The sequence below is a fragment of the Miscanthus floridulus genome, chromosome 14 (genome assembly GCF_019320115.1).
Source record: "Miscanthus floridulus cultivar M001 chromosome 14, ASM1932011v1, whole genome shotgun sequence".
In the NCBI taxonomy this organism is placed as follows: domain Eukaryota; kingdom Viridiplantae; phylum Streptophyta; class Magnoliopsida; order Poales; family Poaceae; genus Miscanthus; species Miscanthus floridulus.
Genome location: NC_089593.1, coordinates 91,455,251 through 91,478,873, shown reverse-complemented (window position 1 = coordinate 91,478,873; position 23,623 = coordinate 91,455,251). Strand labels below are relative to the sequence as shown.

The 23,623-nt window shown below is 45.1% G+C and overlaps 2 protein-coding genes across 4 annotated transcripts; one reads left to right on the top strand and one right to left on the bottom strand.

Moving 5' to 3' along the window:
* The first annotated feature begins 5,860 nt into the window (after window positions 1-5,860).
* Window positions 5,861-11,519, top strand: LOC136506137 (cysteine synthase). The gene is made up of 11 exons (XM_066501252.1): window positions 5,861-6,064; window positions 6,181-6,234; window positions 6,344-6,453; window positions 6,784-6,841; window positions 8,040-8,303; window positions 8,397-8,534; window positions 8,633-8,684; window positions 9,018-9,097; window positions 10,494-10,553; window positions 10,630-10,710; window positions 11,183-11,519. The coding sequence occupies exons 2-11, from the start codon at window positions 6,193-6,195 to the stop codon at window positions 11,273-11,275; spliced, it is 978 nt and encodes a 325-aa protein (XP_066357349.1). The 5' UTR covers window positions 5,861-6,064; window positions 6,181-6,192; the 3' UTR covers window positions 11,276-11,519.
* On the bottom strand, window positions 11,183-23,290 carry LOC136506138 (GATA transcription factor 15-like). 3 transcript variants are annotated; one of them, XR_010771409.1, is made up of 3 exons: window positions 23,029-23,290; window positions 17,214-19,380; window positions 11,183-12,035 (listed from the first exon to the last, which is right to left on the bottom strand). XR_010771409.1 is itself a non-coding variant. In XM_066501253.1 (2 exons), exons 1-2 carry the CDS (start codon window positions 23,098-23,100, stop codon window positions 18,538-18,540), a joined length of 915 nt encoding a protein of 304 aa, XP_066357350.1. In that variant the 5' UTR covers window positions 23,101-23,290; the 3' UTR covers window positions 17,149-18,537. The 3 variants fall into 3 exon arrangements, 1 of the variants encoding a protein (XP_066357350.1); XR_010771410.1 differs by lacking the exon at window positions 11,183-12,035 and having other exon boundaries at window positions 17,149-17,718; window positions 17,793-19,380; XM_066501253.1 differs by lacking the exon at window positions 11,183-12,035 and having other exon boundaries at window positions 17,149-19,380.
* Window positions 23,291-23,623: the final 333 nt, after the last annotated feature.

The window sequence follows — 23,623 nt, the reverse complement described above, 5'->3', positions numbered from 1 at the left end:
ACATACAAACCAAGATCATAGTGATTCAACACAACACATCATCCGTTACAACATTTCATAAGTAGCATTCAGATTACATCCATCAGAGTTGAAATAGAATATTACAAACCAAGTTTGAGTGTGTGGAAGCAACATAGTTTTGGTACAAAACATCATAGTTTTCAATTACATTGCCAAGTCTAAGTCATGTCCCACAAAAGCATTATCAGGTACGAGAACTAGTAGAGACCGTGCCCAACGGTCTAGTCTTCATCCCCAGCTGGGAGAAGGCAGAACTTGCAGCAACCAAAGTAGAACTGGTCATCTGCAATAGGTGGGAGATAAACCCTGAGTACGAGAAGGTACTCAGCTAGACTTACCCGTCAAAACCAGAAATAAAAGACACCAAGGATCATGCAAGGCTTTTCAGGTGGGCTAGCTTGACACAGTTGCATAAAAGAGCTTATGATTATAGTAACCAATTTAAACTTAGCATCAAGCTTATTATTATTTACCTGTCCGCTAGATTAGCACCTGTACTAGAGCACTCACTTATTAGGAGCAAACAATATTAACCATAGCAGGTATAATAAGGCTGTCATCATTATATCATCATTTCCGAACCATTATGTTATTTAGTGTATCTACATTGAAGATAAGCCCGTCAAGTTTTCACTAACCGGGAGAGACGGTGACTCGAATCGAATTACAACTCAGCTGAGGGGGTATTCCTAACTCTCACCCTGGTATACTTAGCAAGGGTAGCCGTGGGTTACCTTTGGGACAACTCAGGAACCAAATTCGCGGGTTCGATCAGCACCAGCACTCTTAGGGATTACCCTTCTGCCAGGACGATCAGGACTTTTAAATCACCTGCCCTTGGACTCACGCCTACGGCTCCCTTCCGAGGCGTACTTTATACTTATCAACTCCCGGCCTGAGTTGAGCTACTCAGCTTCGCGGTCGGTCTCCAGACCTAGCCAACTAAGAGAGAGGCATGCGTTCAACATGAACAGGAAAGGCTCCAAGAATCAGTCCTTAAGCGATGCAGATGGAGTCAATGCAAACCGGCAAGCCTCCGTCCAGTCTTCATTTCAATTTAAGACTGGTTCTTTTCTATGATAGCAAATATAGCCAACCGTGCCACATGTATCTTCCTATATCTCGCAGGTGACAGGAAATCACCTGACTTCTACCGTGTTTAAGCAGGGCTAAGCACTACACGAGCCTGAGCTACATAGGATTCATGGTAACAATATCTAGACAAGGATCGGATAACCAATGCAGCAAGTGTTTGCATCCAACACCTAAACTTAATGCAACAATATATGTAATAATAATACTGTAACTGTAGTTCAAAAATTAGGAGGCTTAATATGCTTCGGGGCTTGCCTTTCACAAAGTTGCAAGGACGGTGATCTGGGCACTCAACGGCGACCTCGTCTGGCACTTCTCCTGAAGGCTACACCTCCTGAACCTCTGGTGTCGACTGCTGCTGCTCGCTTGGTTCCTCGAATTCCAGCAGTGTTACTCCCTCTGGTACACCTATTGCATGTTGATGCATGAGATAAATATCATGGATGCATAAGAAATGACATGATGCTCATGATGAATGAATCACAGTAAGTGTTTACCGAAAACATCACTGGACTCTCGTTTACCGAGTAAGACTAGCCCTATTCAAATCACTTTAAAACAGGTATCTAATTTAACTTGAAGAACAAGATCAACTTACCTAACTTCCATAACCTAAGATAAAGATGCTCATCTTCAGTTAAAGGCCTAACACCTAGGAACATTACCACAAACTTAGAAATAGTAAAGGCATACATAAATTAACATTTGAAGTTTCATATGCACACAAGTAGTCCCTCGATTCAATCACAACAAGAGTTATACAAATCCAAATGACTTGCATGAGGACAATTCTGGAAAACTTATGAAATTCTCTACAAATCATTTGTAAACATCAAAGCATGATTCTTACGTTAATCAAATCGAATTCCAGTAAACCTAGAATCAGTTTCAGAAATAACAAGGTTACTAGCTCAATTATTTAATGATGATGCAAAAGCCTATTTTGATCAAACCAAGTTTACCAACTTGTTTTTCATACCTAAGAAACATCAGAAAGTATAGTGCCAACTTCTAATTAAATTATTTAATATCCTATTCCAATTTATTTAGTTAATTAGGTGATTTAAGCAATATATAGTAAAACTATTCATAAAAATCTACAAAAATTACAGTAGCTATCTCATGCTTCACATAGACTACCATAAAAATTTTAAAGCCATTGAGCAAGCAGAACTTGCTGTATCTAAAATAACAGGTGGCATGCCTATTTTTAGCATAATTAGGAAACCCTAATGAAAAGTGTCAAGCAACAGATTTCTCATTTTTCCTAGTATCATTCTAGCATAAGAACCTTACTCACCAAATTTTACCTATAGTGGATCTATAGAAAAATTATGAAAATTCACACAAGATCCATCCATTGATAAAAAGAAATTCTATAACTCAAAAACTATACATACACTAGCTCTGAAATTAACCAGAGCTTCTACTCAGCAATAATAGATTACCCACAAAATTTCCAAATTTTTGGACCATAGAAACTCAAGATAAAATTCAAACAAGTTTGCATGTATCCAAAAACACATTTCAAAGTCCTATTTAATTTATCCAGAATTTCTAAAACATGTGCTCATATAATACTTTTATTAAATACTAGACAATACTAGGAACTCAACAAAATTAGAACCATAACATTTGGATCTATATACTAGGAAATACATATTTTTGAATATCAACACAAATCTGTGAAATAATAAAGCAAAACAAAATAAGGAAACAAGTCACAGCCACTGTTGGGCCGACCCGAAGAAACGATGGCCCACGAACACGCGCTGGCGTGGCCCAGACAACGGCGCGGCCCACGCTGGGCTCCCGCCTCAGCCTCGGCGGCTGACAAGGTGGACCCACGCGTCAGCGAGAGAAATAGGGGAACGGAGGAAGACGATGGCGGGACTCACCGTCGGTGGCTTCTCCGGTGAGACCAACGACGCTACTGTGTTCGTATCACTCGTGCGCATCTAGTGGTACCCTAAATGGAAGCTATTGGCATGGCTACAGGGGTTGGCGACGAGCACGGTGGAGCACGGCCGCGGCATGTCCGGCTCCGGCAAGGCTACGGCGCTACTGCCCTAACGGTTGACTCTAAGAGCTTCGGTGGTGCTCCTATGACCTAGCGCGAGCTAGAGGAGGGGATGGGAGGGTCACGGTGGCGGTTGTCCGTGTGGAGCAACAACGCCGGTGAGAACAGCCATGGCGGCGGTGGGACGAAGCTGTGATTTTGCCCTTACCACGGCGCAATCGGACCGGTGGTGGGGTGGAGAAGGTAGAGGAGACCACGGCGAGGCTACTGATGGACTGGGCAACCCGTTTTCATGGTGGCGAGCGTGCACGATGGCGGTGATGTGCGGTCGGCAATGGCGGACGGCTGCGGTGGCTTGGCGCTGCGTAGAGAAGGCGTGAGGGGGAAATGGAGCGGTGAGCGCGTTCGGGCAGGAGCTGGCCCTCTTCTGGACCACGGACGCACGACGTGGAGCCCTCGGTAGAGCCTACGCGCCATGCGGCGAGCGTTGCCTGAGCCGATCGGCCATGACGGTCACTGGCCGTTTTCTGAAAACAGTGATTCAGGGTTCATCGACGATGACTAACAGAGCAGGTTTGACAGTGATTAGCTCCTAATCCGTGACGATCTAGACTATGCCATAGCTAATAAAGTTGATCATCTATATGTGAACTACAACTCTTGTTATTGGAGCTCAAGCTGGTTTGGCTCTGTTAGGGAGATACAAGGTGAAACAGTTGGGTACATGAAACTGCAAAACACTTAAAGACTTAGGAAAATTTCTAAGTATGAAATCAGCATGAAATTCTGACTTGTGGGCCATGTTTGACTATGTTCCACACATTTTCATGAGTTGGCAATAAAACAACTTTTGTTCCTTGATAAATTAGCTACAACTTTGGTAAAGAGTGCATAGCCATGCAAAGTCTCTAAGCTGGTCTTTTGAATCAGTCAAACAGTGACACACCAAGGGTCAATTCTAGTCAAACCTTCACTTGAGGGCATTTTGGTCATTTTGATCTACATGAACAATGTCCCAACAAGTAACCTAAGTGTAGTTAAGGTGTAATAGACCATGATCAACCACTTTACAAAATTGTTATACCACTTCTAATGATCACATGTGATACAGCAATTAAAACAAGCAATTCATTCATATGTTTCAATACAATGTTTCACATGTTGCATGACTTTGTTGTCATTCTATACTTGTCACATTACTACCATGTTGCCATGTTTCATGGTATAAGAAACTCATGTTGCATTCATATGTTGCACTACTACCATTCACAAGCAATCAAGTACGAAACAAACAGAATATGCGAATGTTTCATATGTATGTTTCAAGGACAATGGCATGATGACATAGTTGATGCATATGTTTATGAAACGAAATGCAATTAGTGGAAGCCAAACACCTAGGGTGTTACACGCCGTGGCCTAGAGGCCACGGTAAATCGTGGCTTAACCGCGGCGGGCGGCTTTGCCCACCGCGGTTAACCGATTTACCGTGGCGGACGGTGTAACGCGCCCGCTGTAGTAAATATACTTTTACCACGACGGGCACGTTACACCGCCCGCCGCGGTAAATTATTTTACCACGGTGGACACCTTTGTGGCCCGCCGCGGTTATGTTCATTAGCCGTGGTGGGCGGCTTTTCCTGCAGCGGGCGCCTCGGTGGCCGGCCTCGGTGGCCGACCACCGGTTAACCATGGCGTGCAAAAGAGGTGCCCGCCACGGAGCCTATTTTGGCCACGCTGCGCAAATTGATTCCTGTAGTAGTGTGTTTTTCACTCACAACAAATCATCCGGAACAGTGTTTCGGCTTGTTTTTTCAGTGAAGCGAACGGTGGCATGATCCTAGTTGCACTTTTTTCTTAGTTTGGAACATTTTCACTGTGCCGCTTCTAGTGGCTCTGGCTCACTGTATATCACTAGAGCACATGAACAACAGGCTCCGTGCCAGCAAAAAATAACTTCGAGACAGGAGAAGAACAACATTTTTTTAGATCCATAATCTCTACTGTAATACCGTGGAAGTACCGACGCTAGAGCCCAAAGGGGCTTTTCCTAAAAATCCTTACAACTTGGAAGAGAGGGAGTACCAGATTTTGTTGTGCAAGATAGAAATCTATTGTCGCTTTGGACTTTATTGCATCTACTCCCTTCCTCTATCAAAGAATGCAATTCAGAACAGTGTCATAGTTTAGTATCCTAAGCTCGATCAATTATAGATAAAAAAGATGACATCAAATAAATATCATTAGATTAATTAAGAAGTGTATTTTTATAATAAATTATTTTGGAGATGTAAATGTGAATAATATTTATTAAAAATTTGGTTAAACATGAACCACTTTTGCTGGCATGTAACCCATAGTTATATTCTTTTATGGACAAAGGGAGTACCATGGATGAACGGATGTTCAGGTCTACCTCGATATAAGTACTGTGACCCACACATTTTCAGCAAGATCAGTACTGAGCACATTTTTCAAATGCGCAGTTGCTACTCTGTCCAGCTACAGTTCCTACTTATATATAACATCATCTAGAAACAAGAATCTCCAAGCTGTAATAATAAACCTAATTATTTAAATCCAGCATCGTGCAGCACGGGCGCACGGCAGCACTCCACACTCCATCCGGATTCCGGAGGCCGGAGCCAAACGCCGTCCAGATTCAACGAACGCCGTCGGCCTCCGCTCCGTGCCAAGTCCACGAGCACCAGCCATCGAAGGCATCTCCTCGCGGGGCCCCACCTGCAGCTACACGGCTCACGTTGGACCAGGCGCCCCGAGCTGCTCCTCCTCTGCTCCGGCAGCCTCGCCTGCATAAAGCCACCATCATCTCCAGCGGCTTCTTCCAAAGTTCTCCAGCCCCCAACTCCGACGAGAGCCGCCAGTCCGTCCGCGAAAGGAACCCCCCAGGATTTCTGCGCCAAATCCGTACGTTTCCTCTCTCTGTTCTCGCCAGTTCGCGGAGGGAACCAAACCAAACCAATTGGTGTGTCTATCTTGGATAAGTTCTGATCTTTTTTCGCCCGGTCCCTTGGATTTTTCAGCTTCGTGACCCAATGGGAGAGGCCTCGCCGTCGATCGCCAAGGACGTCACCGAGGTGAGCGCCCGCCCATTTCCGCCGGTTTCTTTCAGGGGGCGGATTCAGTTGTTGTTTCGATTTCGTGTGGCCCCGTAAAAGCTGAATCTTTTGTGATGCTGATGCGCAGCTGATCGGGAATACCCCGCTGGTGTACCTCAATAAGGTCACCGATGGGTGCGTCGGCCGCGTCGCCGCCAAGCTCGAGTCCATGGAGCCCTGCTCCAGCGTCAAGGATAGGTAGCGCTTCTGATTCTGAAGGAGCTCTCTCACTTCTCACCCCTGTTGCTGTAGCACGAGGGGTGCGGTTCTTTCTGCTTTCTCTGACCGAAGGCTCTCTTTTTCAACTTCAGATCGATGTTTTGCTTCTGTAAAATTTCATATTTCTCCTTATTATTTTGAGTATATTTTAACTTCAGGTCGATGTTTTACTTGAGTAAAATATTATATGTTGCACCAATGATTTTAACTTTCTTTTCCTTATTCTTTGACTGAAAGTTCGGTTCTTCCTTTTACCTTACTTCAGTATCTCGACCTTAAACCTTGTGTCTGCGTGTTGTATTTGTGCAGGATTGGCTACAGCATGATCACAGATGCAGAGGAGAAGGGGCTGATCACTCCAGGCGTGGTGGGTGACTGAACCTTTTGGAGCATTTCCTTTGTTGTTCCTAGGGAAATAGCTTGAGTACTTGATTTGCCCAGTGCCCACTGCCTTATTATATTCAATTGGAATGCAAATTTTATATAGCCGAATCCAGAAGCATGTGCTAGCTGCCAAAGCATCAAGCTTGCATAAGAAAGTTATCATATCCTGTGGTTGTTGAGTACTTGAGATTATAAGTTTATTCTGCGTTGCTTTGTGCCTAGTAGTGCCTTGTTGGAGCAGATGCTTCATTTAAAAAAGTGTTTGCTCTGATCTGTCCAACTGTTAGATAGAGTACCATGGACATCACTAACATAGTGCTTTGAGCCTTTTGTTTAATGGAGTTTATATATTTTAAGTACAAGAATCAAGCTTGCTTTATATATCTTCTTAGAGGAAGGCAAGTCAGTTTCTCCCTTCTCCATTTCGGCTGCTGTTATGGCAAGTGGAGCCGGACCAGGGGCCCACGCGGTACTGTAGCGCGTGGACAGTACCGGATTAGATTAGATTAGATTGATTTGGTTTGTTAGGAAAGGAATAAGATAGATTGATTCGGTTAGGATATTACTTAGGGGTCAAGTAAGTTGTCTCTATAAAAGAGAGAATCCGGTATTGATTGTAATCAAGCAAGAATAAATCCTAAGGTAGTCCCCGAGAAACGGCGGCTATCCTGGGTTTCTCTGCTAATCCATCTATCCGTAGCCATTCCATATCAGCTGCAGTTTTATAACCTACAGTTATTGGATAGGTCTTCCCCCATCCTACAATAGCATACATCTCCTAGTCCTCGATGGAGAATCCAATTGGTATTATCCTGCATCGGTATTATTCTGCATCGTAAATGACCTAGCAACCATTGCTTGTGCCTAACCTGGTATTGTTAACTCCCATGGCACAAAACTGAAGCCATTTGTTTGGCTTGATCGGTGATGCTAGAATGACCTGCTAAAGTGTCTATCTAGTTTTAACCATCTATATAAGATTAAAAATGATTGATTTCTTGTTTTATACATGGTTTAACTGAGTCTAACTCTCTATGGCAGTAGCAGCAAGGGAGTTCAATTGTAGTTATAGGATAGTCAACACTTTCTGCAAACTGCTTGTAAATCTATATTTGTATAAATTTCAGGATATTGGTATTAGATTGTACTAATATTTTGCTTTCCATGTCAATTGTTGCCAGAGTGTTCTGATTGAACCAACTAGCGGCAACACAGGCATTGGACTGGCCTTTATGGCTGCCGTCAAGGGCTACAAACTTATACTGACAATGCCTGCCTCCATGAGCATGGAGAGGAGGATCATATTGAAGGCTTTTGGTGCTGAACTTGTCCTTACTGACCCACTCCTGGGAATGAAAGGAGCTGTCAAAAAGGCGGAAGAGATTCAAGCAAAGACACCCAACTCATACATCCTTCAACAATTTGAAAATCCAGCTAACCCAAAGGTGCAGCATAACATAGCATTTATTTTGGACAATTTTCTGTTAGCCATGTTGATATTTACTTTCTGAAGTCTCATGCTGAAATATGTTATACAGATTCACTATGAGACTACTGGGCCTGAAATCTGGAAAGCTACAGCAGGAAAAATTGATGCCCTTGTATCTGGTATCGGGACAGGAGGTACCATAACTGGTACTGGGCGATACCTCAGAGAGCAAAATCCTAATGTCAAGGTAAGTATGCATGGCAGTTTTAGCTGACACCTTGATAACTGTTCTTTTTTTACACTGTACCAGATGAGTTAGATGTTATTTGTTTTATCTCTATGTAGCTCTATGGTGTGGAGCCAGTGGAGAGTGCTATTTTGAATGGTGGAAAACCTGGTAATTTTTGCACCTTGAATATGTTCCTAAGTACATAGACTTTTTTATCATTATGAGAGTATGGTAGTATAAATTGCTTTGCTTAGCACTTGGGGCATGTGAAGTATTTTAAAAGTGATGGAGATATAGGAAATGGTATCCAGATAGTTGTGGTTTGAAACAAGAATATCAGATAGCTAATAATTTCTGACATGACCTTGTAAGGCTTTTATTGGGGTCAACTATACAAATACAGATCTCTTTTGGAGAAGTAACCTTGCGAACTATTTTCTTCCAACAAATTATTGATGCTTCTTGTTTTGGACTCATGAGATAGAAGTGCCCATAATGCAGGACCACACAAGATTCAAGGAATTGGAGCTGGTTTTATCCCTGGAGTCTTGGATGTTGACCTCCTTGATGAAACTCTACAGGTATGTTCTTCTCTATTAAGTTGGGCTGTAGAAAGGGCATACTACCTCTGATCCCATGTTTAAGTCCATTTAGGATTATTGGTCAGACCTTTTTAGCTTTGACCACTGATTTCTAAGAACCATATGGACTGATGTCATAATATTGGTGTTATTACTAGATTCATCATGGAAAATGTTTTTTGAAATTACTTTCTTCTATTTGATTGAAATGGTATATCTTCACAGTATTATTAGTCAAAGTGGTGCACTGATTCCAATATCATGTCAGACCTATATATCCCTCATATTATTTTTTAGACTCGAGGATGTTCCCCATTTTCATTACATGAACGGAAATACAGGCAGTTTTTAGACATGTAAGAAGAAGCAAGAAAAGACCAGACAGCTAACAGAAGTGCGCTTAACCGCCAGCGCAAGAGGATCACCAACCAACCAACAGACTGTGCTTAACCTCCTGCGCAAGAGGTGACTTAAGCTAACCACAGACAGTTCTAATAACATCCACCCAATACTGCCTATCACCTTCCAGCAAAGGCCATCATAAGCCAAACTGAAAACGTTATACAATAACGCCATATAGCAGCCATCAGAAAGAAAAGATAGAAGTCGTATTCCTCCTGCACCCCATGGAGCCAGGGTTAGGGGAGCATCAGCTCAACACCCGGATCATTCCTTGAACTGGTCACCATCTTGATATTCTTGAATTTCATTCCCTTTAGTCTCCAGCTTGGGTTTCTTGGCGGCAAGAATGTCCATCGCCAGCGTTAGCATTAAATTAGCCCCTTCCTCCATTGCTTCCTTGTCCATTTCTGCATAAAGTCCTGCCCAGAACTTCATTAGCGCCCCTACATGACAGATAATCTCTAACGGATTTTTAATGATCTTGTTATTGAAACAAGCATTGTTCCTAGCCTTCCAGATAGCCCAGCAGATGGCTGTTGTGCCACATACATGGAATTTTTTGTCAAGAGGCAACCACTTTTCCAGCCAACTCCAGCATTGGTTTAGATTTCCAGGGATATCCACAGCACCAATGCATCTAGCCACACATGCCCAAATCACCTTGGCTACAGAGCATTTAAAAAATAAGTGGTCTATTGTTTCATTGCATTCACAAAAATAACATTCTGGATCACCAACCCAGTTTCTTTTGATCATATTGTCCTTAGTTAGAATTGCCTCATTAGACACTAACCACATAAAAAATTGGATGTGGGGTAACATATTATGAAGTATATAAACAAGCATGCTATTTTTTACTCTCTTTGGTTACAGTACTGTTTTCCCCTCATTAACGGAATTTATGGCTGATCCACTTTTATCTTGTACTCAAGTGTCTTTGCGTTTGCTTTCTTCTACCTGGCATATCATTTTGGTGCCTTCAATTGTTTCCCAGATTTCAAGTGATGAAGCTATTGAAACTGCCAAGTCTCTTGCTTTGAAAGAAGGGTTGTTGGTAGGTCTCATTGTTCTCTACTATTAAGAACTAATAATCTGCATGCCTCGGTTATTGATGATTTATACTTCTGTAGGTTGGAATCTCTTCTGGTGCGGCTGCGGCTGCGGCAGTTAGGCTTGCCAAGAGACCTGAAAATGCCGGAAAGCTATTTGTTGTAAGTGTTACATTTCCTCCCTCTGAATTCTAGCACTTTAAGGTGTGTAGCTCTTTCAGTAACATGAGTCTTTCATGGAAATTAATCTGATGTCTAATAAATCACAGATGAATAGTTCTACTTGTATATTTAGACCTAAGTCCCTATGGGTGGGGGGGGGGGGGGGGGGGGATACCAAACTCAGTCGTTTTGTCAATGCAACGTCTGCTGAACTTTTTGAGACCTGACTTAGGTTTTGACTTTTGATGGGCCTGTCTGTTCGGCTGGACTGGGACAATTGGGCCCAATTTGGCAGCTAAGGCTTTCCAACACTCTGTAGACAAAGATCAACTGAATCGCCCATTAGTTAAAAAATACTAAATTGTATATTCTTTTGATGCGCCATTTTACCGGAATTTCAGAAAATTTAGATTTTTCAATGTGCTCTGGAATGATTTTTTAAGTTCTAAAGCCAATTTGTTCCTCAACGCAGGTCGTGTTCCCAAGCTTTGGTGAGCGCTACCTCTCATCAGTGCTGTTCCAGTCCATCAAGAAGGAAGCAGAGAGCATGGTGGTCGAGCCCTAGAGCACAATTCTGGCAACTATTTTCGGAGATGTTCACCATTTTCATCACAGAAATAAAAGCTTCGGTGCCCTTCTGCTTCTGTTGATTTCAACATACATCTGTCTGCCGACGATGTCCAGTCCATTGTGGTCGTTGTTTTACATCGTTTATAGACTCGTGATGTTTACTACTATTTGACACTCATTGTATTCTGTATATTGCATCAGCCAGTGTGAAATAAAAGCAGTAGTGTGTGTGTTTTTTTCTTTTTGTTTTTGGACCTGGGTAGATTTTCATTCCAACTGAGTTGAGAATTCCTCAACGACAATTACATGAACGTTATCCGGGACAGTGCACGTAATGTTCTCCCCTTCGACGCTACCCACACCGACAACGGCAAGCTCGTGAGCTGCCCTATTACAAACTCTTGACCAAGATACACTCAAAATTTATGAAGTTTGATGACACTAGAGACTTTAATTCATCTATCTATCAGACCTCCAGACATCGATTTGGCAAGATCATTGGTCGTCAAAGCTTGTTTCACCAGCGTTGCATCCGTTTCTAGGATCAAGTTTCCAATCCCCAGGTTGCATGTTGCCTGGACACCATGGAGGCAAGCAATCAACTCTGCCTCGAGGGCGCTGAGCAAGTGATCAACTCGCCCCCATCCAGCATTCACCACATCTCCATCGCTCTCTCTAATGAGGACGCCCCAGCCACCACTCTTGTCATACGGTGAAAAAGCCCCATCACAACTCCAGCGGTCTCTTCTTCTTAGCTGTGTTTCTTGCATGGATGCTTTGTTAGAACTCTTTTTTTTTTTTTCTCGAACACGCAGGAGAACTGCATATCATTGTATTAATAGAAGAAAAAAGAGTCATACATAGACCCAAACCCCACACACACCCCTTGCCATTACACAGACACTAGATCACCAGTTAAGACAGACCAAAAAGACGACCCTACATCAGTCGTTTAGGCTGAACCTCCAGCAGTGAGCATGGAAAGTCCCTTGGCTCCTGCCATGCTCCACCAATGCGCCTCCTCCCTAGCCAAAGCCAGAGCCAAGTTAACATTTGGGGTTGCCCCATTAAAGACACAATCATTTCTATGCCGCCAGATACTCCAGGCTCCCAGAATGACTAGAGAGTTCAATCCCAACCTAAAGTCTCCACTAGCAGCACTGTCAACTTTTCTCCACCAATTATCAAAGGATTGGTCGGAAGGCTGAGGAGCAAGTGCTGCGAAACCAAAGCGAGATAGGAGGGAGAACCAGAAGTCTCTTGAGAAAACGCAGCCCACAAGAAGATGGTGAATGTCCTCCTCCTCTTGATCACATAGAAGGCACTGATCTGGGTGAGGGAGCCCCCTCTTTGCCAATCTGTCCGCTGTCCAGCATCTATTATGAGCGACAAGCCACATGAAAAATTTGCATTTGGGTGGAGCCCAAGATTTCCATACTCTTTCATAAGGTTCAAAGGCGACTGCACCCTGAAAGAGCGTATCGTAGGCGCTCTTTGCTGTATATTTTCCTGAAGCAGATAGCCTCCAGATGTGCTTATCAGGAACTTCCTCATTTAGCTCCACAACATTCAGAATATCTGAGAGGTGAAGATACTGGAACAAGGCAGTAGAACCGATCTCACCCTGTATATCCTCTATCCATTTTTCCCCGTTAGAGCTTCCGCCACAGTACGTGTACTTGACCTTCTTTTAGGAACCAATGCATATATTAGAGGTGCGATGTCCTGGAGACTTTTGCCACTTATCCATTTATCCTTCCAAAAGAGTGTATTAGATCCATTTCCAACTTCAGTTATTACAGCCACGGAGATGAGGCCAGCTACCTCTGTACTGACTTGGATAGGTAGATTTGCCCACGGTTTGTTGGGCTCACTCCGCTTGAGCCACGACCATCGCGCTTTTAAAGCAATACTCAAAGCCTTTAGATCAGCAATCCCAAGGCCACCAAGTTCGCGTGAGCGGCAAACTCTAGGCCAGGCAATGAGACAGTGACCACCCTTTGCCTCTTTTCGACCTCTCCACAAGAAGGCCCTTCTGATCTTGTCAATTGCTTTGAGAGCCCAAGGTGGGAGATCTGTTGCCATGGCCACATAAATCAAGATTCCTGTGAGAACATATTGCACTTGAATAACTCTGCCCGCTCTGGTCAACAAATCAGCCTTCCACCCAGGAAGCTGATCTGCAATTTTGTCGATGATGGGTTGGACCTGCTGCTTAGTCAGCTTCTTGATGGTCAGTGGCAGCCCCAAATATTTGCAAGGGAAATCCAGCATCTCACAGGGCAACAAATTATGAATAAGGTCCAAATTTTCCTCAGCACAATGGATTGGCAGCACATTACTTTTTTGAACATTGGTCCTAAGGCCAGAAGCATCACCAAATAAATCCAGTAGCTGTAAGGACAAGTTGATATCTGCTGCGTTAGGCTGAAGGAAGATGGCTACATCATCGGCATATAGGGAGATTCTATGCTGGATAGGCCTCCTTGATAAAGGTTGTAGCAGCCCCACTTCAGCAGCCCTTGTGAACATCTGATTTAATACATCCATAACAAGAATAAAGAGCATAGGGGATAGCGGATCTCCCTGTCTTAGACCCCTTCTGTGCAGAATACCTTCTCCTGGGATGCCATTCAAGAGGACTTGGGTTGATGAAGATGATAGGAGGCCACAGATCATGTCACACCAGCGATTGCCGAAGCCCAATTTTCTAAGCACCTCCAAAAGAAAGGCCCAAGACACAGAGTCGAAAGCTTTGGTAATGTCAAGCTTCAGGAGGATTCTAGGCTGCTTGTGAGAGTGTAAGAATTTAACTGTCTGCTGGACCATCATGAAATTATCTTGAATGAACCTCTTTTTAATGAAAGCACTTTGGTTAGAGGACACCAACTCATCTAGCCGATCAGCGAGCCTATTAGCCAAGATTTTGGTCACAAGTTTGGCAAAACTGTGAACCAAGCTAATTGGCCTATAGTCCTTGACTTGAACAGCATTGGTCTTTTTTGGAATCAGAGTGATGTATGCAGAATTCAGTTTTTTGAGATTTCTAAAATTTCCGGTCCAAAGAAAATGAAGTGCTGCCATGACGTCATTCTTGATAACTGCCCAACAACTTTTATAAAACCTGCCAGTGAACCCATCCGGTCCAGGAGCCTTATCAGGCGGCATCCCCTTTATGGTGTTCCACACTTCTTCTTCTGAGAGAGGCGAATCCAAAGTTTCAAGATCAAAGCCAGGGCTGCCAAGGGTGTCCAAGTTGATAGTTCTCCCTCTATCGTACTCAGTCCCAATGAGACTATCATAAAAATCTAGAACAGCAGCTGCCTTATCCTCATGCTTTGTGAAAACCTGATCTCCAACATGCAATTTGGGGATGAAATTCTTCTTTTTTCTATACCTTGCATAATGATGAAAAAGCCTTGTGTTGGCATCCCCATCCTTTAGCCAATTCATCCTGGACCTGAGTCTTGATATTGTTCTCAGCAGAGAAGAAAGCGCCAGTGAATGCTTCTTGAGATTATTGCGTAGCCATAACTCATTAGGCTGAAGTGGTCTGCTTTCTTGAGCAATATCAAGTTGGTGGACGATCTCTTTTGCCATGAGCAATTGGGACTTGAAGTGACCAAATATCTTCTGACTCCAGCTTTGTAACCTCTTGGCTGTTGCCTTGAGTTTCAGAGCGAGGGTATGAAGTGGGCAGGTACTAGGCTGTACAGTGTTCCAAGCATCCTTCACTACTTCTTGGAAACCATCCAGAGAAGGCCAGAAGGCTTCAAAATGAAATCTTTTCTTGCAGCTAATAAAATCCTTCAGCCCAAGAATCAGGGGACAATGATCTGAACCAATTGAAGCATCACACTGCAAGAGACATCCTGGAAACTGATCTTCCCAGTCCAGTGAACAAAACATTCTGTCCAACCGAACAAGAGTAGGGGAAGCGTTAGTGAAGGAGCTGGTCCATGTATATTTACGACCATGAAGAGGAATTTCAGAGACCCCCACATCATTTATCCATCTTCTGAACCTTCCCATCATTGCTCTATTGAGGTAGGAATTGTTCTTGTCCTCCTCCTTATAAATAAGATTGAAGTCCCCGACTACCAGCCATGGCCCAGAACACTGAACTCTGACATCCCTCAATTCTTGAAGAAATTGGATCTTGTCATGATCAAGTTGGGGACCATACACACAGGTCAACCACCACGCACTACCATCAGACGGGCAGAACTGGACCGAGACACTGTAAGCATCCACCCTGGTAGCTCCAATAGTGCCCAGCTGGAGTCGCCAAGCCACCAGAATTCCACCACTGGCCCCATCCGAAGGAAGGTAAATAAAATTATTATCAAAATCACTTCCTAACATGGACAGGACCATACGCCTGGAAACCGTACTCATTTTAGTTTCCTGCAGGCAAACGACATCAATCTTGGAGGAATCCACCATGACTCGAACAGCATCCTGTCTTGCTATTGAGTTCAATCCTCGTACATTCCAATTTAGGATGTGTGCTGGATCCATAATGATACCGGAGAGCAAAAGCGACCAGGAGGGCCAATCAGACAAGACACTCAACCAAGTCAGCAGCAGACACCGCCTCAGGGAGTGCCCAACCGAAAAGAGCAGCCAGGGCCTTAGTGTGTGAAGTTGGCATGGGCTGCTTAAAACATTGCACATATTCATCCAGTGCTTGCTGGCTAATTTGTGCCCTTTCATCGTCTACATTCAATTCCAGAGCACGCATGACTTGTTTCTTCAGGTGAGAGGGGCATTCCTCCGATGTAGACGCGGGGAAGCCCGCAAGTCGACGACTCCGTCGGGGCTCCTTGCTCGGTGGCTCCAGCTTCTTCTTCCTCCGTTTCTCCACATGGGGAATTGGCAAGATAGCCCCAGGAAATTTTGACAGAACCATGACGAACTCCGTTGCCGGGCTGGGAGGCGCACAAGGGGGAGCTTCGGCAGCTGCTACAGAATGTGCCGCCCTCTCTTTTCTTTGGGGGTGGCGACGCGAGTAGACCTGCAAGGTCTGCTGAGAAGCTGCAGCCACCGGCCGGGCCACAGGTGGACGCAGCGAGGGGGTGGAGTTCAAGGCGGTAGGAGCAGCAGTGGTGGGGAGTGGCGAGATCGAGGAGGAAGTAGCAGTAGAGGTGGGGCACGGCAGCTTCGATGGAGAGGGAGCGGAAGGAGAGGACTCGGCCGGCGCGGAGGGAGCCGACTCGGTCAGCGGCACGAGGACGGCGAGAGTCTCAGCCGGAGAAGTGTTGGCGTCCGACACGGGGAAATCATGGGGCTCGATCAGCCCAACCAGAGAGGGGAGGGGAGAAGGCCCAGATGCCAACAACTCAGGCCCAGAATCGGCACCAGCAGCAGGATGCACCGAAGGCCCACAGGAGAGCTCCAGAAGGAGCTCAATCCGTGGCCTAGCGATGCTAGTGATGCAATTACTCTGCCCGACATCCGGATCTTCTTTGCCGTCCACTGCCGTATCCGCGTCGCCGCTCGCCATAACATCGCCAGCAGCACGCGTGCATGCCCCCTCGGTCAGCGATCCCCGAAGACCGGCATCAACGCCACATTCCGCAGGCACCATCTTGGGACAACAAAAATCCATGTGCTCAAAACATGTCCTATAGTTGACCAAGTTAAACTATATATACTCTCTCCGTTCACAAAATAATGCTATTCTAGCACAGTAGCAAGTTAAAGTATTTTGAGTTTGATTAATTAATCATAAATTAAAAATATCAATATTTATAATATCAAATAAATATCATTAGATTTATCATGAGATATTTTCATACTATAATCATTTGGTTTCATAAATATTAATATTTTTAACTATATATTTGATTAAACTTTAGACAAGTCAGCTAAAAATACATCTAGAGTTGGCTTCTTTTGTAAGGAGAGGTAGTACATCGTCAGAGAATTACATTGAAGAATGGCCAGTGACGCACACGGAACTGAACAGCGGTGATGTGCTCGATCATTGCCTGCTGCAGCAGCAGGAAGTAAAAAAAAAAAGGTTTGGCACTTTGGCAGGGCAGGAGAGCCCAACAGTCAAAAAAGTGTATGTAATGCAGCAGGGCTACCGGCTACGTTCATGTGTTGCAGGGCCACTACTGTCCTGGCAGCACTGTAGTCTGTTGGCAATGCCAGAACAGAGTACATACAGCCATCAACATGAGCACTGCAGACACCGGTACTGCAACCATGTTCTTGCAGCCACAGAGACTTGACCAAAGACAGTCGAATCACACCATTGATGCCATGGAGCTAGAAGTAAAAAACAGAAGCCAGAGGTTTCCTTTCGAATTTTGATACTGGTACAAATAAACCTAGCTTGAGCTTCAATTCAACACCAGGATGATGATGAGGAGAATGCTTTGTTGGCATTGTACTTTGTGTCCCATCCCATAAGCCATTGTTGTGTTGGACCTAAAAAACAGAGAGGAAAAGAATTAAAGGGCATTCGAATCCATGCGCAACACCAAAGGTGAAAAGGCTCACACATCGTGATGAATAGGATGGATTTGTCTCGACCCCAAAAGCAGCGTGGTACACGACCTTGACCTGCAGACATCTACTGTAGTATCTTTGTGTTCTGAACCTGCTGGGACTAGCAGGCCATTGGTTCAAAGAAAAGCAAAGCGCTGCACTGCACCTGAAGGTCTTGGTGCTAGAAAAGGCCATTCATTCATTTGATGAGATTGCGTCAGGTAATGCACATTCCCAAATGGACAAATCTTCCAGGAACTGATGGCTTTTCATAACAATTCTGTTTACACAAATCAGGAACTAAAGTTACCACACAAGACACGACATCGAAGGTACACAGCATGTGGCCTCAGTTATCCGGTCTATGGCATGTCTTGGAGTTATTGCTTCCCTTCTCTAGCAAGGCTTCTGCACAAGACACGAAACAATTGCGATTACTACTCCCAGGCATGGATCTGTTCAAGAAAACAAATTTCAGAGGCTGCTCAATTTAACCCTTGAATATCTAATAGGCGGAAAACCCAGAGTACAATTCAGGATAATATCCAAGCAACCACCAGATTGTATTGAATCCGACGTCTAAAACACCTAGCAAATCAGTCTCTCAGGTAGAACACTGCTAGAGCTAACAAGGATGCCTACTATAACCAAGGCTCTGTTCTCATCTTCTGAGCATCGACTAAACTACAATCTAAGAGAGCTTCTACGCTTCCAATGCGATGGCGATAGATTTTGGAGATGTTCTTGGCCATCGCTGCTTCACTGCTGCTGCGCAACAACCTGCCTCATCTGCATTACCTTCTTGTGAGAGTTGGAGTGTATGCAACTCACAAAAGTCGGGCTGTTGGCAGGTCTATACTCCGGCAGCAGCCTGCCGGACTTGTACCTCACGCCACAGGCATTGCAAAGAGTCTTCGGTCCCAGAGGTCCGGCCCTCCACTGTGGTGTCTTGGAGGACAAGCAATGGGTGCAGCGCTTCTCTGCCTGATCTGACGACAGGGGCTCATTCACATATGTCTTCTTCATCATCTTCTTCTTCTTATCTCGCTGTGCTCCTGGTTCTTGTTCTTTCTTGGTTTCTTGGCCACAATGCTCCTCAGAAATGGTGGCAAACCTATTCTCTGGCTTAAGCCTCAGGCCACATGCATTGCACAGCATCTGGGGCCCCGACGGGCCATCCCTCCATCGTGGTGTTTGGCATGACAAACAATTGCTACACCTCTTCACCAGCCGCCGCACACCCTTCTCACACTTCTCTTCCTGCCCTTGTTGCTGGCAAACCTCTTGGTCTTTGTCTTTCTTGGGGAGGATCAGCTCGCTCTCTGCCATCCAATGCTTCTGATCAATTAGGATTAGCGGTGGCTCAACATACAATGGGATGATGTATTGTTGATCATCGTCGTTGGTCATAACAGAGGCCAGGCTCCTTTTCTTTCTCCTGCCATTGGAAGATGAAGGTGGCGGTAACTTTGGTTTTCCAGCACCCTGGCTTGCCATTGCAGGAGCAGATCTTGCAAAAACAGGATTTGTGTAGGATGTGGAGCTCGAAAAGCAGTCCTCCACGTAGCCAGAGAGCCATTCTATGTTGCTCTCATCATTCTCCTGCGAAGTAAAGAGTAACATGCAATGGAAACAGTTAGTAAGAATGCAATGGCCAAAATAACTACCGACAATTCAGTTTTAAACTCTGGTTCTACATGGTTGAATTTGGTAATAAGAACGGTAAAAGCATGAATAGAATTTCTAGTTCTAGGGCCTATAAACAAGTGAAAAATTACTCAGATACGGATTATTCCAGCAAGACTTCGAGGCAAAGAAGAGTAGAAACGTAGAGTAATCAATTTCCCCTCTCCAACAGATTCTATAACAAAAATACTAATATAGGCCAAATTCTCAACCAAAATCATGAAGCATGAGGAGCATCTAGGGATTAACGGAAATAAATTTGACAAAAGGAGATATTTGAACAGAAACGTCCTGCATTTACAATTGTCGCTGTGCCAGCAGAAACAGCTATGGCAGTTTCTTAGTTACAATCTAATCTAATTACATAAGCGTTACAGTTCGTGCACGATGGAATGAATAGCAGTAAATGCTACAAACAGAATGAACTAAACAACAACCGCAAAGCATGTCATATAAACAGAATAATGTGACAGAAGTCCAAAATGGGGGTGCAAGGAAAATGATATATATAGCCTTGAATTCTGGAAGCTCGACATCAGAATACCACTCAAAAACTGAATAATCTGCAAAGAAACCACAAACCACTGCGGCGGTTTCTCAGTTATACAACCTAATTGAGCATTACAGTTGGAGTGTGATGGAATGAATACCGAATAGAAACAAAATGAACTAAACGACAACCGCAAAGCATGTTTATAAACAGAAAATAGTGAAGTCCAAAATGAGGGTGCAGGGAAAATGATATTGTCGGGGACCAATACTTGGGTACCTGAAGAGGAGGAGCTAATAACCATCAACATTGATTCATCCGAGCAGTCAAGAGCGCGGCTACAGCTCCAACCGACCCCTAGGTGCGCAAGCTCCACCTCGCTCGAAACCGAGGCCGCGGGCTCCGCCTCACTCGGCCTCTAGGGCGGGCTCCGCCTCGCCCGACACCGAGGCCACGGGCTCCGCCTCGCCCGACCTCTAAGGGCTGGCTCCGTCTCGCCCGACCTCTGAGGACTGGCTCCGCCTCGCCCGACCCTTGGGTTTGCGCTCCGCCTCGCCCGGCCTCTGGGGGGGACTCCGTCTTGACCGACCCCGAGGCCGGGGGATCCGTCTCACCCGACAAAGACTCATACCGCCACCAACCACTCCAGGTCCAAGCGAATGGGCCTAGGTCAAGACTCTGACACCAGAGAGGTGACTGGGACACCCCAATATAACCCGTGGCCATGACGGGCCATACCTGGGCATTCACATCAGGAACAGTGTCGGGCGTACCGATGTTGTTCTGCCTAACCCTCGTACGAGCACTGACAGGCGCGTCAGTCCACCACGACGTCCGCCAGGACGGAGTGGAGCGCCACGACCGGGAGACGACGCCTGCACATGGCGCCAGTGTCGAACAGGGCCGCGACGTGGAGCTATCCTTGTTGACGTCTACAGGGTCGGCGGGACCCACATGAAGGAAAAGGACCCGACGATCCTATAGGACTTCTTCTCCTTCTCATTCTCCTCTTTTCCCTCCACTATAACCCGTGCTTTCCCTTGGCCTATAAAAGGGAAAGCAGGACGTCCCATAAGGGGCATCGCATCAATTCGGACTCGAACACATCAAACCCCGAACCGATCAGAACACACAAGCACACAGCCGGGAAGCGACCGAGCTCTCGGCACCCGTTCGCTCCTCTCACCAGAGACTTTGGACCTATCCCTCTCTCGACTGTTTGTAACCCCTACTACGAACTTTCAGTGCTAGTAACACGAGCAGCAGCAACGAACTGGACGTAGGGACATTCTGCCCGAACCAGTATAAACCCCATGTCCTCTTAGCACACCATCCGAGCCAGACGCGCAATATTAGAAATTTACTAGTCGGTGGCAACTCGAAACACCGACAGATATCTCCTTGAATTCTGTAAGTTCTACAACAGAATCGCACCCGAAAACTGATTAATTTTCAAAGAAACCGCAAACCACTATGGCAGTTTCTCAGTTAGTACAATCTAATTGAGCATTACAGTTGGAGTGCGATGGAATGAACACCGAATAGAAACGGAATGAACTAAACGACAACCGCAAAGCATGTTTTATAAACAGAAATATGTGAAGTCCAAAATGAGGGTGCAGGGAAAATGGTATCTCCTTGAATTCTGTAAGTTCTACAACAGAATCGCACCTGGAAACTGATTAATTTTCAAAGAAACCGCAAAACACTATGGCAGTTTCTCAGTTACAATCTAAATTAAGCAGTACAGTTGGTGCAAGATCGACTGAATAGCCATAAATGCTGCAAGCTGGATGAACTAAACTATATTTGCAAAGCATGTCTTATAAACAGAAAAATGTGACCAAGTCCAAAATGGGGATGCGGGAAGAAATGATATCTTCTTTCATCCCTTAACATCAACATCAGAATACAAAAAGGGCGTACCCATGCAGAGAGCTCCCGCTCTGTGCGGAGTCTGGGGAAGGGTGTCAGTGGCAAGCCTTACTCTCGCCGGTGCAATGCAAGGAGACCGCGACTCGAACCCGGGACCTTCCGGTCACAAGCGGTAAGACTCTACCGCTTGCACCAAGCCCGCCCTTCTTGACATCAACATAAGAATACCACCCAAAAACTGAAGAATTTTCAAAGAAACCCCTTGTCATTGTCTTAGTATGGGGGTGCAACGAAAACTGTCCTTGGGTTATAAATGTCCAACATCAGAACCCCACCGCTGAATTATTTTCGTGACACCTAACCGAAATATCACCGTCACAATCTCAAGTAGGCATAATACCACAGTGAGGAGCAAAGGATATTAAACAATGGGATGCACTTACGCAATGACCACGACAGGAGTCAAGAGGGAAGGAACATATGCACATCAACAATAAAGGTAGCAAGCACACATTTTCTCCCCCCATCCCCCTTCCTCTTTTACATGACCTCACACAGCTCACAAATGGCCAAAAAGGACACGCCTTTCCATTGCTTAATTGCGAGAATAATGCCATTGATGAGCACAGCACAAACCCTAGCGGAAAAGAATAGAGTAAGGCCGCAACCGCCCGATTGCTCCTGTGGGAAATTTCCACCCCTGATGAAAGCTTCAGCTGAATTTCAGGGACCGTCACAGTTCTTCAGGACAAGAACAGTTGAATTGCACGGTAAATTCCCCCCACCCGAACAAAAGAATCATGTAATGGACAGGAAATTGAACAAAGTCACGGGCAAACCGCTCCAAAATGAGGATTGAAGCAGTGGAGAACGCAGAGGCGAAGCAACCGCTTCATCCCCCAAACATGCAAGCCAAAACCGCTACCAGCCTAAAAACGAAGGGAAGAACACCATGACCCAGGTCTCCGCGGACAATAATCTCAAGAAACCGCGCAACAGACACCGAAATTCTCCAACAGGCGACGCCTAAACCCCTGCCTCCCAAGAGCGCAAGAACCAAGAAACGAAAACCGCTCCCCTGTTTCACTTCCTTCCCGCACACAGCACCCAAAACGGCCGCTTCTTGGCGAGACAAGCAAAAGAAATATCACTACCCAACAGGGAGCTGTAGCGGGAGGGGAGGCCGCGAGGAGACTGACCAAACCGGCGGGCTGATGCGGGAACAGGTCTCCGAGGGAGTCGGCGGCCGCATTCGCCGGGTGCACGTCCATGCTCGGTCTCGCGGTGAGACGGCGGCGCGTCGAGGTCGAGGCGCGGCCGGCAAGGGCAGGCAACCGCCGGCGAAGGCGGCGCTGCCAGAGGGAGAGGGAGAGGAGTAGGTGAGGGGATTTCGGGAGCTCTTTGTTTGGGAGCGGAGGGAGAGGCTTTTATGGGAAGGCGCCGGCGGGCACGTTCGGCCGGTATCAAACGGGTGTTTGGTTTTTTTATTTTATTGGCTCCTAAAATTTCTTTCACGTCGAATATTTAGTTATTAATAAAAAATATTAAATATATATTAATTACAAAATTAATTATATAAATGGAGGCTAATACACGAGATGAATCTATTAAGCCTAATTAATTTATCATTAACACATATTTACTGTAGCATCATATTGTCAAATGGTGGACTAATTAGGCTTAATAGATTCATCTCGTAAATTAGCCTCCATCTACGTAATTGGTTTTATAATTAATCTATATTTAATACTCCTTATTAGTATCTAAATATTTGATATGACAGGAATTTTAGGA

Excerpts from the sequence above, each read along its gene's own strand:
- LOC136506137 (XM_066501252.1), top strand. The coding sequence starts at position 6,193 with ATGGGAGAGGCCTCGCCGTCGATCGCCAAGGACGTCACCGAG. Across the intron at positions 6,235-6,343 it reads TCGCCAAGGACGTCACCGAG|CTGATCGGGAATACCCCGCT; the intron begins GTGAGCGCCCGC and ends GCTGATGCGCAG. Across the intron at positions 9,098-10,493 it reads TCCTTGATGAAACTCTACAG|ATTTCAAGTGATGAAGCTAT; the intron begins GTATGTTCTTCT and ends ATTGTTTCCCAG.
- LOC136506138 (XM_066501253.1), bottom strand. The coding sequence starts at position 23,100 with ATGGACGTGCACCCGGCGAATGCGGCCGCCGACTCCCTCGGAGACCTG. Across the intron at positions 19,381-23,028 it reads CGCATCAGCCCGCCGGTTTG|GAGAATGATGAGAGCAACAT; the intron begins GTCAGTCTCCTC and ends TTTACTTCGCAG.